Consider the following 13,396-nt stretch of genomic DNA (forward strand, 5'->3'; position numbering starts at 1 on the left):
CATTCATTGATTCATTCATCCAATAAATTATAATTTTGTGCTCATTAACTTATACCACGTATTACTCTGTCTTCCATTTATATGTAACAGTGCTTGTTGCTTCAAAACCTCTAATCCCCTGTAGTGTCTGTTATTAATATAAAGGATCAAGTACTATTGTTTCATTTCTCTGGTTAGTCTCTTTTTTTAAATGGTGATTTTGGAATACCTAGTCTTGCTCGCAGTATAATATCTAGGGTTTTTTTTTTTTTTTTTTATTTTGGTCATTGACTAGTAAGATGTAGATTCTAGCATATCTTCTGGACATTTTTGTTATTTATTGGCATCATTCTTACTATTATGTATTCAGTTATCTTACAGTGTTTATCTTACTGTGATGACTTTGGAAATAGAAAACCATTGAAGCAACTGTAAAAATTTTCAGATTAATTTCAGTTAGGCAGTGAAGTATTTGGTAAGATGATGCCATCAGTATATAATATGCCCATTTAAAAATAGTATGAGTGTAATTATGCTTACATATTGCTTGTGAGATGACCAGATAAAGATATAGGGCTAATGCCACCCCTTACTAAGGCAAATTTTCAACCATTTAAAATTTTTTTCTGTAGCATTTAGATCTTCTGTTTATCCTGAACCTCAGAATTTCATGATGATGAGCCTTGATATGGATCTTTTTTTTTAATTTTTAAATTTAAATTTTAAAATTCCAGTATAGTTAGTGTGCATTGTTATATTAATTTCAGGTGTACAATATAGTGATTCAGCAATTCCATACATTACTCAGTGTTCATCATGATAAGTGTATTCTTTTTTTGTTTTTTAAAGTTTATTTTGAGAGAGAGTGTGCTCTTGTGAGTGGGGGAGGGGCAGAGACCAAGGGGGAGAGAGAATCCCAAGTGGGCTCTGCGCTGACTTTGGAGCTGGATGTAGGGCTCTATCCCATGTTGCTGGGATCATGACCTAAGCCAAAATCAAGAGTTGGACTTAACCAACTGAGCCACCCAGGAGCCCCATGATAAGTGTATTTTTCATTTTCTTCACCTATTTCACTCATCCTCCTACCCACTTCTCCTCTGGTAACCACCAGTTTGCTGCCTATATTAAGAGTCTGTTTTTCTCTTTTTTCCTTTGTGTTGTTTCTTAAATTCCGCATATGAGTGAAGTCATATAGTATTTATCTTTCTCTGACTTATTCACTTAGCATTATACCATCTAGATCCATCCATATTGCAAATGGCAAGATTTCATTCTTTTTTAATAACTAATATTCCATTGTATATATGTTGGGCTAGTGCTTTACTTTTGGAAGCTCATGTACTTCAAGTTTGGGATTCTATGTGTGTCTGTTACGTCTTTGGTATACTTTTCTTCTTTATTTTCTCTCTTTTCTCTTCCTGGAACTTCTGTTATTGTGATATTAGATCTATTGGACTGGTCCTTTTATGTTCCTGTCTTTTCTCTCTTAGTTTTTTTGTCTGGAAAGTTTCTGGAAATTTTCCTTAATTTTATCTTCTAGCTTCTCTGTTAAACTTTTTCTCTTTTGATCCCTTAGTCTAAATATGCAAAAAGTCATTCCTCATTCTGTGCCTTTCCCTTTATTAGGACCCTGCTCTTATTTCATGACTACAGTATTTTCCCTCCACTCTGAAAATATTTATAGGTTCATTGGATGATTTCTTTAGCTCCCAGCATCTCTTCAACGTTCCTTTTTTCCTGTTTGCTTCTTTTCATCTCTTATTTATGTTGGAGGCTTTCTGTGAATGATGAAACTTTGATGTCTGGTTTTTTTGTTGTTGTTTTGTTTTTCATTTTTTTTGTGTTTTTTTTTAAGAGTGAGGCTCTTTAAAATGATGATTGAAAGGGGTTCTTGCACATTGCAAGGGTTTCTTAATTCCGGGTTTCACTTTAGTGTGATGAGTCAGAAAGCTACTTTGTTTTCATTGTGTGACTCCCAAATTTCAGTTTCTGTATTTTTTTTTTTCTTCCATCTAGTTTCCAAGAAGAGAACTTCTCTAATCTGTGGTGATTAGTTTGCACTGTATGTGTGTATGTCTGGTTCTTGTAGCTGAACAGTGGTCTTGAATTGAGGTGGAGATTATCTTTTCAGTATGTAGACTTTTACTTAATTCTCTTATTTTTAGGACTATACTTTTCCCTCCCCTCTCCTGTCCCCATGCCTCCAAATGGTGCTTGGGGTCCCAGGTTACTGCTGGTTTCGCTCATCCTGCCTGGGTATAATGTTGGAATGTGGTAAGGAATCTAGTGGTCTGACCACTTCTATGAAGTCTTTAAGCCATTCTTCTTATTTTCTCATTGCATCATTGCATTCAAAAGGCCCCTGTAATTCTTTAGTTTTTCAGGTTTATGCCATTAGACTAGGCTTGCTTCTTGCTCGTCCTTCCTCCCTCTCCCAATCAAATGCTTTGGGTGGTCTTTCTCTGTTGTGTTTAATCCTTTACCATGTGTCCGTAAGTTTTTCATTTCCCAAAATTTTGTTGACATGTCTTGTCTCTTTCATTCTCTTTGACCTTACGGATTTATGCCTTTGAAAATCCTTTATTGGGGCACCTGGGTGGCTTAGTCGGTTAAGCATCCTACTTCGGCTCAAGTCATGATCTCATGGTTTGTGGGTTCAAGCCCTGCATCGGGCTCTGTGCTGACAGCTCGGAGCCTGGAGCCTGCTTCGGATTCTGTGTCTCCCTCTCTTTCTGCCCCTCCCCTGCTCGTGCTCTGTCTCTTTAAAAAATAAACAAACATTAAACAAATTTAAAAAGATCCTTTATTTTTATTTATGGAGGAGTACAGTGGTAAATGCTAGGGTTGAGACCACCATAAGTTAATTGCAAGTCTCTTGACTTTGTGTGACTTCCTTTTGTATGCTGCTTTTACCCTATAGCAGTGGCTTTCCTTTCTCTGTTTTAAGGTGACAAGTACTTTTCTCATTTACTTAAAATAAGTTTTCTACATTATTTAACAATTACCAGTAAAACATACACCCCTTATAACATCTAACACTACAATGGCAAATGAAGGAAAAATTGTTCTTCTTCCCTTAATTGTAGGATTTTGAGCCAAGCTTGGTGTCTGTCCCTGCATACTGTTTTTTTCTGTTCATAAAAACATTTAACATGTGTTTTTAAATTTGAAAAACACACCATCCACATACCTAATGGAACAAATGATAGACCAGGAGAAAATATTTGTACTTCTCGTATGTTAAGAGAGTTTTATAATGCTTTCCTACAATTGAAAGAAAAAGGTAACCCTTTCGAAAAAGGAACCAATGATAGGAAGGCAAGTCACAGAAGAGGGAATGTAAGTGGCCAACAAAAAAGAAGTAAAGATGCTCAGTTTCCTTGATAATGAGAGGAAAACAAGATAGAAATAACAATGCCCTGAGTCTTTTTCTCTCAAGTTGGCAAACTTTTAAATGTCTTAGTAACTTCTAGTGAGCATGTGAGAAAACTGTCTCTTTAATGTTGCTACTGGAAGTTGCCATAACCTTTCAGGGTTTCATCTGGCAGTATCAAATTTGAAATGCGTTTTTCCTTTGCTAGACTCTCCTTGGAAATCTGTGCTACAGGAACAAAACACCAGTCCTTAAAAATGATTGTACAACGGTGTTTAATGCAGCATCATTGTCAATAATGGCAAAAGATAAATAGAATGCCAGACTAAGCTGAATGACCAACAGTTTGGAGATGATCAATTTGTAATACTTATGTGGTATAGCATACTATACAGCTTTTTTAAAAAAAGAATGAGTCAAGCCATGTGTTACTGTAGTCTGTGTAGAGGATTCTATTTTTTTTTTTTCAACGTTTATTTATTTTTAGAGACAGAGGCAAAACATGAGGAGGGGAGGGGCGAGAGAGAGGGAGGCACAGAGTCTGAAGCAGGTTCTAGGCTCTAAGCTGTCAGCACAGAGCCCGACGCAGGGCTCGAACCCACAAACCGTGAGATCATGACCTGGGCCGAAGTCAGACACTTAACTGACTGAGCCACTTAGGTGCCCCGAGGATTCTGTTTTTGTCCAAAAAAAAAAAAAAAAAAAAAAGGTGGGGGGGGGGGGAGGAGACGCTGCACTTTATTTATATAGGGATATATATGTTTTGAAACCAGACATTTGTATAAACTTTATTGGATAAAACCTACATTAAAGTTACCTTAAAAACAAACTTAATACGAGTATAAGGTAATTGGAGGATTTCCTGGGTGGCTGGCACTTGAAATCAAATGGAGGCTTGTTCATTATGATTTATCTCAGGCTGACTACGATATAAAACTAATATCTAATATCTAGGTCTTGCTGCTTTCTTGTTTGCTTAACCCAGTGGACTTCTTAGCCCTGTTCTCAGGATTATTTTGTTACTGATGAATTCCTACTCCTTTGGGTACTTGTAGTTGGTAAATTGACATCTCTACCGGAGGAAGTGCAGGGAAGATAAAGAAATAAACTGGTTCTATCATTCATGTTTTCATTCTTTCGTGTTATCTTTTTGAATACATTTCTGAATACATATATACACCATCAGCAAATTAAAAGTAAGATAAATGAAAACATGGAAAAATAATGGCTTAATAGGAGGAATAACTACTGGTTTATCAGGAGGAAAAGTTCGTCTGTAGAAACATATGCCTGCATTCATAAACAGTTAACCCAGGGCACCTGGCATCTCTAGAGCAGTGCTTTCCAAGGTGGTATTCAGTCAAGTGCAAGCTACATTGTCATTATTTTAATACTGCTAATTGAAACAAATTTAGATTGGCTTAAAGCCACTCCTTCATTTAAATATGATTATTTTTTGTGTTGGGTTGGGGACAAAATAGGTGATATTTAAGTTAGGAAGCTCGTGGAATTGTTTTAGCATGTGAACCCCATGTCCTACCCCGGAAAAAAATGGGGAGGCTAATAATCATTGCTTTTCAGAATGTATACCCACAAATTGGAAGGAATGCCTATATTATATGATTTGTAGATTACAAAAGATAGTAGTAATTTTAGCTTTCATAAATACACATTTATTTCCTACTTTACTCTGCCAGACCAGTATCTGTGATTAGTTTCTTTTATTTTCTTGGGATTTTGAGAATATATGGAATGGTTAATAGTACCCTCCTAGTCCCATATTTGGAATTGAAAATATAGAATTAATTTAATAACTGTGCCTTGACTTGGACTTGAACTGTATTTTGAATTGGACATAGAAATATATAATAAGTGGAATTTGTGGTAACTGCCAGTAATCTTGTGATATATGTATCCAGTGAGTTGAGAATTGAAGTACTTGATAATATAGTCAGAACGCTAGATAAAAATTCTGAGGAAGTGATGAATATGAATTGGATTGGTCATGAAAGACTTCTTGGAGGAAAAATATGTGTTGAAGCATTTGGTAGATATGGGTTGGTGGCAAGCAGATGATACTCCTCTCTTGAGTTACTATAATGTTTTAACTAGTTAGTTACTTCCTAGTACATGCATTATTCCAACAGAAATAATATTAGCTTATAAATAATCAGAAAATGCTGGAAAATACAGTATTTGGAGAAATGCAAATAAATTATTCCTCTTCTCAAAGCAGGCACTATTCATGACCATTATTTACCTTGTTTAGGTATAAATCCACAGTTGATGTTAGAAAGTTAGAAAACATTTGCTCAGATCTATGTCTAATTTTGGGTGAATAAAATTAACAAACTAGCTTTTAGGAACAAGGGTTTTATGAAGAAAACTTAATGTGTTTTTCCCTAATTTTGCTAATTCATTGGCATAAATTTACTTTGTTTTGTGGGTGGTTGAGAATGGATATATAGGATCCATGATTTGTCTAGGAACTTTTTCTCTGGTTCAGTGGATACTTAACAAGGTTGTATATCAGAAACAGCTGGGAGACTACTCTCCACCCCCTGGTTAATAACTTATTTATATTATTATATATTTTATTTATATTATTTATATAATTATATTATTTTATATTATTTTATATTTTATATTATTTTATATATTTATATTTTATATTTTTATATTTTATATTATTATATATTCATAAGAACATAAACAGAGGTAGAAGAATAAAATGAGCTGGGGGATTTTTAGCAGTATATTTACTAGGCCTGACTGAGGCTTTCTGATTCAGACTTGTGGTCAGAACTTGGAAAACTATTAAAGATAAATTCATTCTCTCTTTCTCTCTGTCTCTCTTACCAGCTCACCAGGCAATTCTTATGTATAGCTGTGTTTGGGAAGCATTGTTCTAGGGTAATCTCTAGATAAATATCTAAAATCAAATGCTGTTTAAATGATTTATCTTGATCTATACTCATACTACTTCCGTGTCTAGATCTAACTTTTAGCATTTCTTTAATTTTTTTCATAAAATTTGAGTAGTTTAGCACTTTATTAGTGCTACTAATTTGTTAATGTTTGCATCTGAAATCAATGCTAAGTGAACTTAAAAAAAAAAAAAAAAACACCTTGCACTGTTAGAGCTTTTACCTGAAATATCTTTCCCAAATACCACCTTTTTCTCTCCTGATAACTGCCTTGTGGGTTGGTTGATTTTATTTCTTCTACATTGTATATATATGTAGAAACCCAAATCTAGAAGGTGGGAGACTTACAGTTTCCTGTAACTACAGTTGGGGATATGGAGACCCTGGATTGAATTCATACTGATTCTGGAGTGTCTTAGGAGCTCTTTTCCCCCTACCATTTTATCCCCAATAGTTTGCTTTTCCTTTCACTGATTTGCATTGAATCAGAGTGCAGGTGCTGTATCATTGCTCAGGATGTGCTTTATAAGGCCTATCAAATTGATAAAAGTGACGCACCATTTTTTGTTTTAAACTACATTAAACAACACAGTAATCTTTATACCAAGATGGGTTTTAAAAACGTCAGGTAGAAGCCTTTGCTTAGATGTGATGGAAGTAATTGTTCTTTAGAATACCTAGCAATGTGTTTCAGATTTGCTTTCTCAAGTTCAGTTAACAGACTGTCCATATAATTGTGACATAGATAATGAGGACATTTATATATTGTAAGAGTTCTGGAAGGAGGTAGTTCTAGAGTTGTCTAACTCAGTAGCCTAACTATGTCAGTGTTCTGGGTCATTTTTTCTCTGATCCTTTTTTCTGCCATTGCCACAGATAGCTGCAGTAGGTCTAAACAATCATATTCATATACCACAAAATCCAAAAGCCAAAGGAAGATCATGGGCTTCTTCACAAGTCTCTCTCTCTTTTTTTTTCTGGGTGGACAGTCTTTCCCTAAAATCCCCAGCAAATTTTCCCTATGTCCCATGGCGAAATTTGTTACATGTCCCATCCTAAATCAGTTACTGACAACAGGAAATGAGATTCCCATTATCGCCTTACAACAATGTTGGTTCATCCCCTGGAACTGGAGAGGGAGCCACCCATCTGATCCTGTTGATGTTTCAAATAACATCAGTGTTTTGTTATCACAGAGAGGGGGAGGCTAGTGGGTAGGCAGTCCTAGTATGTGCCAAAGTATATAGTAATACAGTTATGTTGTGACATTTTCCACATATTATGTAAGAGCTATTCCCAGGCAAAATGGAATTTTAGTATTTTAACTTTTAAAAGGGAAGCATATTCTGTTTTTTTTTTTTTTTGAAGTTTATTCATTTTTGGGAGAGAGAAAGACAGAGAACGAGTGGGGGAGGCGCAGAACTTATGAACTGCAAGATCATGACCTGAGCTGAAGTCGGATTCTTAACTGACTGAGCCATGCAGGCACCCTTAGAGAAGCATATTCATTTGAGATGAATGTTATTCTCTATGTATTCCTTTGTGATTAGCATAAGAAGCCAGTGTTTTGTTTTTAATCTAATAAAATGATTGCTTACTGTTATTTTTGTCTTGTGTACAATTTATTTCCCACTGAGATTAAGCTCCCCAGTGATATTCCATGATTTGATAGCAGTTTCTGAGTCTTTTTAATTAATCGTTATTTGTTCTTCTAGGTGGATTCTCCACGGTTTTTCTGGTGCGGACACATGGTGGAATCCGCCATGCATTGAAGAGAATGTATGTCAATAACATGCCAGACCTCAACATTTGTAAAAGGGAAATTACAATTATGGTAAGTGAAAGAGTAATTCCATTGTAAGAATTTGGTGTATTTTCTTTTGGTTTTGCACTAAAACATTAACCAGCTTTTTTGGCAAGCTGCTTATTGGTTTATGTGCATCTAGAAAACCTTTGAAATGCATTCTTTATAGACACACTTAGGCTAAATATAGCCAGTCCCTTCCTCTCCTTTTTCCTTGCTTCCTTATTGTAGTTTGATGGGCAAACGACTCTACTTTTTCTCCCCCACCGTCTTTTAAAATATATTTTAATTGTGGAATGTTGTGAGAATAGAAAAATTTAGAGAATTATGTGATGAATATCGGTTTATGCACTATCCAGCTTAAGAATTAAAATCTTACAGGTACAGGGGCGCCTGGGTGGCGCAGTCGGTTAAGCGTCCGACTTCAGCCAGGTCACGATCTCGCGGTCCGTGAGTTCGAGCCCCGCGTCGGGCTCTGGGCTGATGGCTCAGAGCCTGGAGCCTGTTTCTGGTTCTGTGTCTCCCTCTCTCTCTGCCCCTCCCCCGTTCATGCTCTGTCTCTCTCTGTCCCAAAAATAAATAAACGTTGAAAAAAAAAAAATTAAAAAAAAAAAAAAAATCTTACAGGTACAGTTGAAGCCTTCAGTGGATTCCTTCCTAGCTATATACTATACTGTTCTCATCCAAAAAGAAGCCACTGTCCTGAATTTGGTGTTTACTATTCCCATGGGTGTTTAATGCATTCACTGTTTGTGTTTATATTCACCAACAACAATTAGTTTTGCTTTTTGTTTTTATTTTTTATTATTTTTTTGAGAGAGAATGAGGCCATGCACGCGTGAGCATGAGCAAGGGAGGGGCAGAGAGAGAGGGAGAGAGAGAATCTTAAGCAGGCTTCACATGAACATGAGCTCCATCTCAAGACCGTAAGATTGTGACCTGAGCTGAAATCAAGAGTTGGATGCTCACCCAGGTGCTCCTGCTTTTCATTTTCAAATTCATGCAGTAAAGTTTATTGTTGTTACTATTTTTTTTTTTGATGTACTCTGCAATATATGGTAAAATATCCATATCTTCCCTTATGAGTAAGGGAATTTTTTTTTTAAATATTGAGAAGTAAAAAATATTTTAATAGGTTATTGACAGAATTTCAGTAATTTGGTTAAATGGTTAAAAAACTACAAAATGAAAGTTTCTTTTTTTCTAGGGTGTCTTATTCTCAGTGCTCTGATGGCTTGTTGGTGTTTTCCTCTTCTTCCTTCTCCCCCTAGTCCTCCTCTTCTTTTCTTCCTCTTCTTCCCCCCTTTTCCTCCACCTCTTCTTTTCCCTTGTCTTCCTGTTCCCTTTCCTCCCCCTCTTCCACCTCTCCTTCCTCTTCTTTCTTCTCTTCTTCCTCCCCTTCCTCCCCATCTTCCTCCACACTCCCTCTACTTCTTCTCTCTTTCCACCTCCTCTTCCTTCACCTCTTCTTTCTCTTCCTCCTCCTCCTTTTCTTCTCTCCTTTTCTTCTGTTCTCTTCTTCTTCCTCATCCACTGTTTATCAAGTGCTGTATATATACATATATATAAAATTTTTGTGTATGTGACCTTTTCTGTCTGGTTTTTTCACTTAGCATGTTTTTGAGGTTCATTCACATTGTAGAGTGTATCAGTACTTCATTCCTTTTTATGGCTGAATAATATTCCATTGTATGTGTTTGTCTGCCTCTCTCTCTCTCTCTCTCTCTTCACCTGTTGATGGACTTTTTAAAAACCATTGATAGGCATTTGAGCCATTTCTACCTTTAGTCTGTTGTGAATAGTGCTGCTATGAATATGTTTGTATATGTATTTATTTGAGTATCTGTTTTTAGTTTTTTGGGGTTTATATCTAGGAGTGGAATTGTTGGGTTATGGTAATTCTGTATTTAACTTTTTTAGGGATCACTAAATTTTTTTCCATAGCAGCTGAACTATTTTATGGTCACACCAGCAATGTATGAGAATTCCAGTTTTTCCACATCCTTGTAAACACTTCTTAATATCATTCCTACTTATCCAACTGCTAAGAGAGAGATTTCCCATTTTGTATCAACATCTTTATCAATACACATGTTTTGATCCCTTTTATTCAAAGATAGGCACGTTTATATAACATGACTTACCTGATTCTTTTATTGTCCCTATTCCTTGGTTAGATTAGACTTGATTATGCTTTGAGATTTGTTCTTTAAAAACTTTTTAAAAAGGCTATTAGTCAAAAGGGTGAAGAGATTTACCCCAAGATAGTAGGGGTTCTTAGGTTAAGTTTTCTAACTTGTGTCTAGATACGGTACCATTGTGCCATAATTCTTGCTTTCAATAGAATTTGTGTAATTTTCAGAGATGTAAAATTTGGTCATCATCAGTAGCAGCAGCACTCAAATTCTGTGCTTTTGAACAAGAGAATTTAGGGAGATTAGCTCATTAGAGCAGTGGTCATCCAACTTTTTTTGATAACCCATCTCCCATTATATTTATGTATTTATGAATTACATGTTCAGCTACTGTTAGGTAATATCTCAAATAAATAATATCTCAGTTAAAACCAGGTTTATTATTGATAGTGGATGTGAATTTATTTTTTTTAATGTTCATTTATTTTTGAGACAGTGAGAATGGGGGAGGAACAGAGAGAGAGGTCAGACAGAATCCAAAGCACACTCCAGACTCTGAGCTATCAGTACAGAGCCCGACACAGGGCTCAACCCCAGGAACCCAGCAACCGTGAGAGATCATGACCTAAGCCAAAGTCGGACACTCAACCGACTAAGCCACCCAGGCGCTGCTCCGGATGTAAATTTATTTTAAAAAGTATTTTTGATAATTGTTTTTTAATTTCCAGACAGACCTAAATAGATTATTATTTTTAACCTCATTATATGCTGATGATTATCTTGTACTATGAACAAAAATGTCAGATTTGCCATTTTTTTCTTATTTTCTTGTATTATTAGTATTATCTTTTTAAAAAAAATTTTTTAAATGTTTACTTATTTTTGAGACAGAGAGAGACAGAGCATGAACAGGGGAGGGTCAGAGAGAGAGGGAGACACAGAATCTGAAACAAGCTCCAGGCTCTGAGCTGTCAGCACAGAGCCCGATGCAGGGCTCGAACTCACAGACCGCGAGATCATGACCTGAGCCGAAGTCGGACGCTTAACCAACTGAGCCACCCAGGCGCCCCTAGTATTATCTTTAACCTGTGGTTACTTAATAGAAAATTTTTTAGCCAGTTGTTCATTTTGTAAGTTATTTAGTTTAAAAGTATATACATTCATAGGTCCACTTAGCTGGGTACACAGTATTTTGTAGGCAAAACAAACAAATGAGAGTGTAATTGTAAATTCATAAATATTAGAGCTTCATTTTAAACAATTTTTTGGATAAAAATAAATATAAGTAAAAGTTCTGATATTTTATTCTTGAGTCCCAAAGGACTATCTTGCACACTTATTTTGGAGACTTTTGGTTTTGAGTGAACCATCTCTTTTTTCCTGATTGAATTTAAAAATTAGTGTTCAAAGGGGCACCTGTGTGGCTCAGTGGTTAAGCATCTGACTTCAGCTCAGGTCATGATCTCATGGTTTGTGAGTTTGAATCCTGCATTGGGCTCTCTGCTGTTAGCACAGAGCCCCCTTCAGATTCTGTCTCCCTCTGTCTCTGCTCCTCCCTTGTTCACTCATTCTCTCTCTAAAAAATAAACATAAAAACAATTAGTGTTCATTGAATATTTGCCTGTTAGAAAATGGCAGCCACATGTAAGTAAACTTTTTAAAAATTTTTTTTCAATGTTTGTTTATTTTTGAGAAAGAGAAAGAGAAACAGAGCCTGAGCGGGGGAGGGCAGAGAGAGAGAGGGAAACAAGCAGGCTTCAGGCTCTGAGTTGTCAGCACAGAGCCTGACGTGGGGCTCCAACTCAATAGATCATGACCTGAGGCGAAGTTGGACACTTAACCAACTGAGCCACCCAGGCGCCCATTAAGTAAACTTTTCATTGGAACTACTGAAACCTTTTTGAATTGTGTCAGATTCTATACGTATGCTTAATTCACTTTTGTGAAATTCTTCAAATATATTAATTTAGACTTCAAATCATTGGTAATAGAGCTTTACAATGTATTTTTAATTTTTCTTTCTTTTTTTTTTTTTTTTTTTACACAGAAGGAGCTGTCTGGTCACAAAAATATTGTGAGTTACTTGGATTGTGCTGTTAACTCAATTAGTGATAATGTATGGGAAGTGCTTATCTTAATGGAATATTGCCGGGGTAAGTATTTTTCTGCATTTGTTTTATACTGAAAAAAAAGTTACCCTTAAAATGGTTTACTAGGTGTCTTGGTTTCTCCCAGGGCAGTTGTCACCTGATTCTAGACACTTATTGTAATCTCAGCTTTAATTATCTACTTAAGGAATGCTGTTAAGAAATATTTAAAATAGGGGTGCCTGGGTGGCTCAGTCAGTTGAGCGTCCGACTTCAGCTCAGGTCATGATCTCACAGCTGGTGAGTTCGAGCCCCGCGTGGGCTCTGTGCTGACAGCTCAGAGGGTGGAGCCTGCTTCGGATTCTGTGTCTCCCTCTCTCTCTGCCCCTAACCCTCTTGCATTCTGTCTCTCTCTCTCTCAAAAATAAATAAACATTAAAAAAAAAAAAAAGAAATATTTAAAATCTAGTCGTCATTGCTGTACTGATGATATGAGCATGTAAATGACGATTGGAAAAATGCTGTTGTGTTTAAGACAAGAAATCTGAATGAGTGAAGAGCAGTTACATATCATGCTCCCTATACTTTTATAGTCCAACTAAAAAAAGCATAATGTGTCAATATTAGTGTTACAAGATTTTTTTCCAGCACTCCATATTAACTTTCAGTATATCAAATGTAATAAATTTAGATGCATTTTGATCTGTAATATTTATAAAGTTATATCGTCTTTTTGGGTTCTTTTATAAATATCAGAAGATTTGAAATTAATTTGAAATTAATCCATTTTCTGCAAACTTCTTAAAAAATTTTTTAAATCAGACTGTATCTGATTTGGGTTCTAGGGAGCCTTGGCTTATATTTATATAAGCCTTGGCTTATATTTAGATTCTCTTAAGACAGTTATGGTTTTTAATTATGATATTATGAACACTTGTCATTTCCTGAATGTTGGAGGAGTAGGCTGATGGTAATGTTGGAGAAAATATAGTTTCATTTATTCTAGTCTTGTAAGGAGGGAAGGACAGGGGAAAATGAAGTGAATCAGAATTATAATATCTATTATGATATATTTAAAAATTATTTCCGTA

The 13,396-nt window shown here is 35.8% G+C and overlaps 1 protein-coding gene across 4 annotated transcripts in view; it reads left to right on the forward strand.

The window, feature by feature from the left end:
- BMP2K (BMP2 inducible kinase) overlaps positions 1-13,396 on the forward strand; it is a 133,501-nt gene that overhangs the window by 43,746 nt on the left and 76,359 nt on the right. For all 4 annotated transcript variants that reach the window (XM_047091984.1, XM_047091982.1, XM_047091983.1 and 1 more), the window contains exons 2-3: positions 7,995-8,113; positions 12,266-12,371. In XM_047091984.1, the coding sequence (XP_046947940.1) occupies positions 7,995-8,113; positions 12,266-12,371 (225 nt within the window). The remainder of the gene's footprint in view (positions 1-7,994; positions 8,114-12,265; positions 12,372-13,396) is intronic.

This window comes from Lynx rufus, unplaced genomic scaffold (assembly GCF_022079265.1).
Source record: "Lynx rufus isolate CCGP_SWC_20201006 ecotype Redwood Valley unplaced genomic scaffold, mLynRuf1.p SCAF_3, whole genome shotgun sequence".
Taxonomy (NCBI): Eukaryota; Metazoa; Chordata; class Mammalia; order Carnivora; family Felidae; genus Lynx; species Lynx rufus.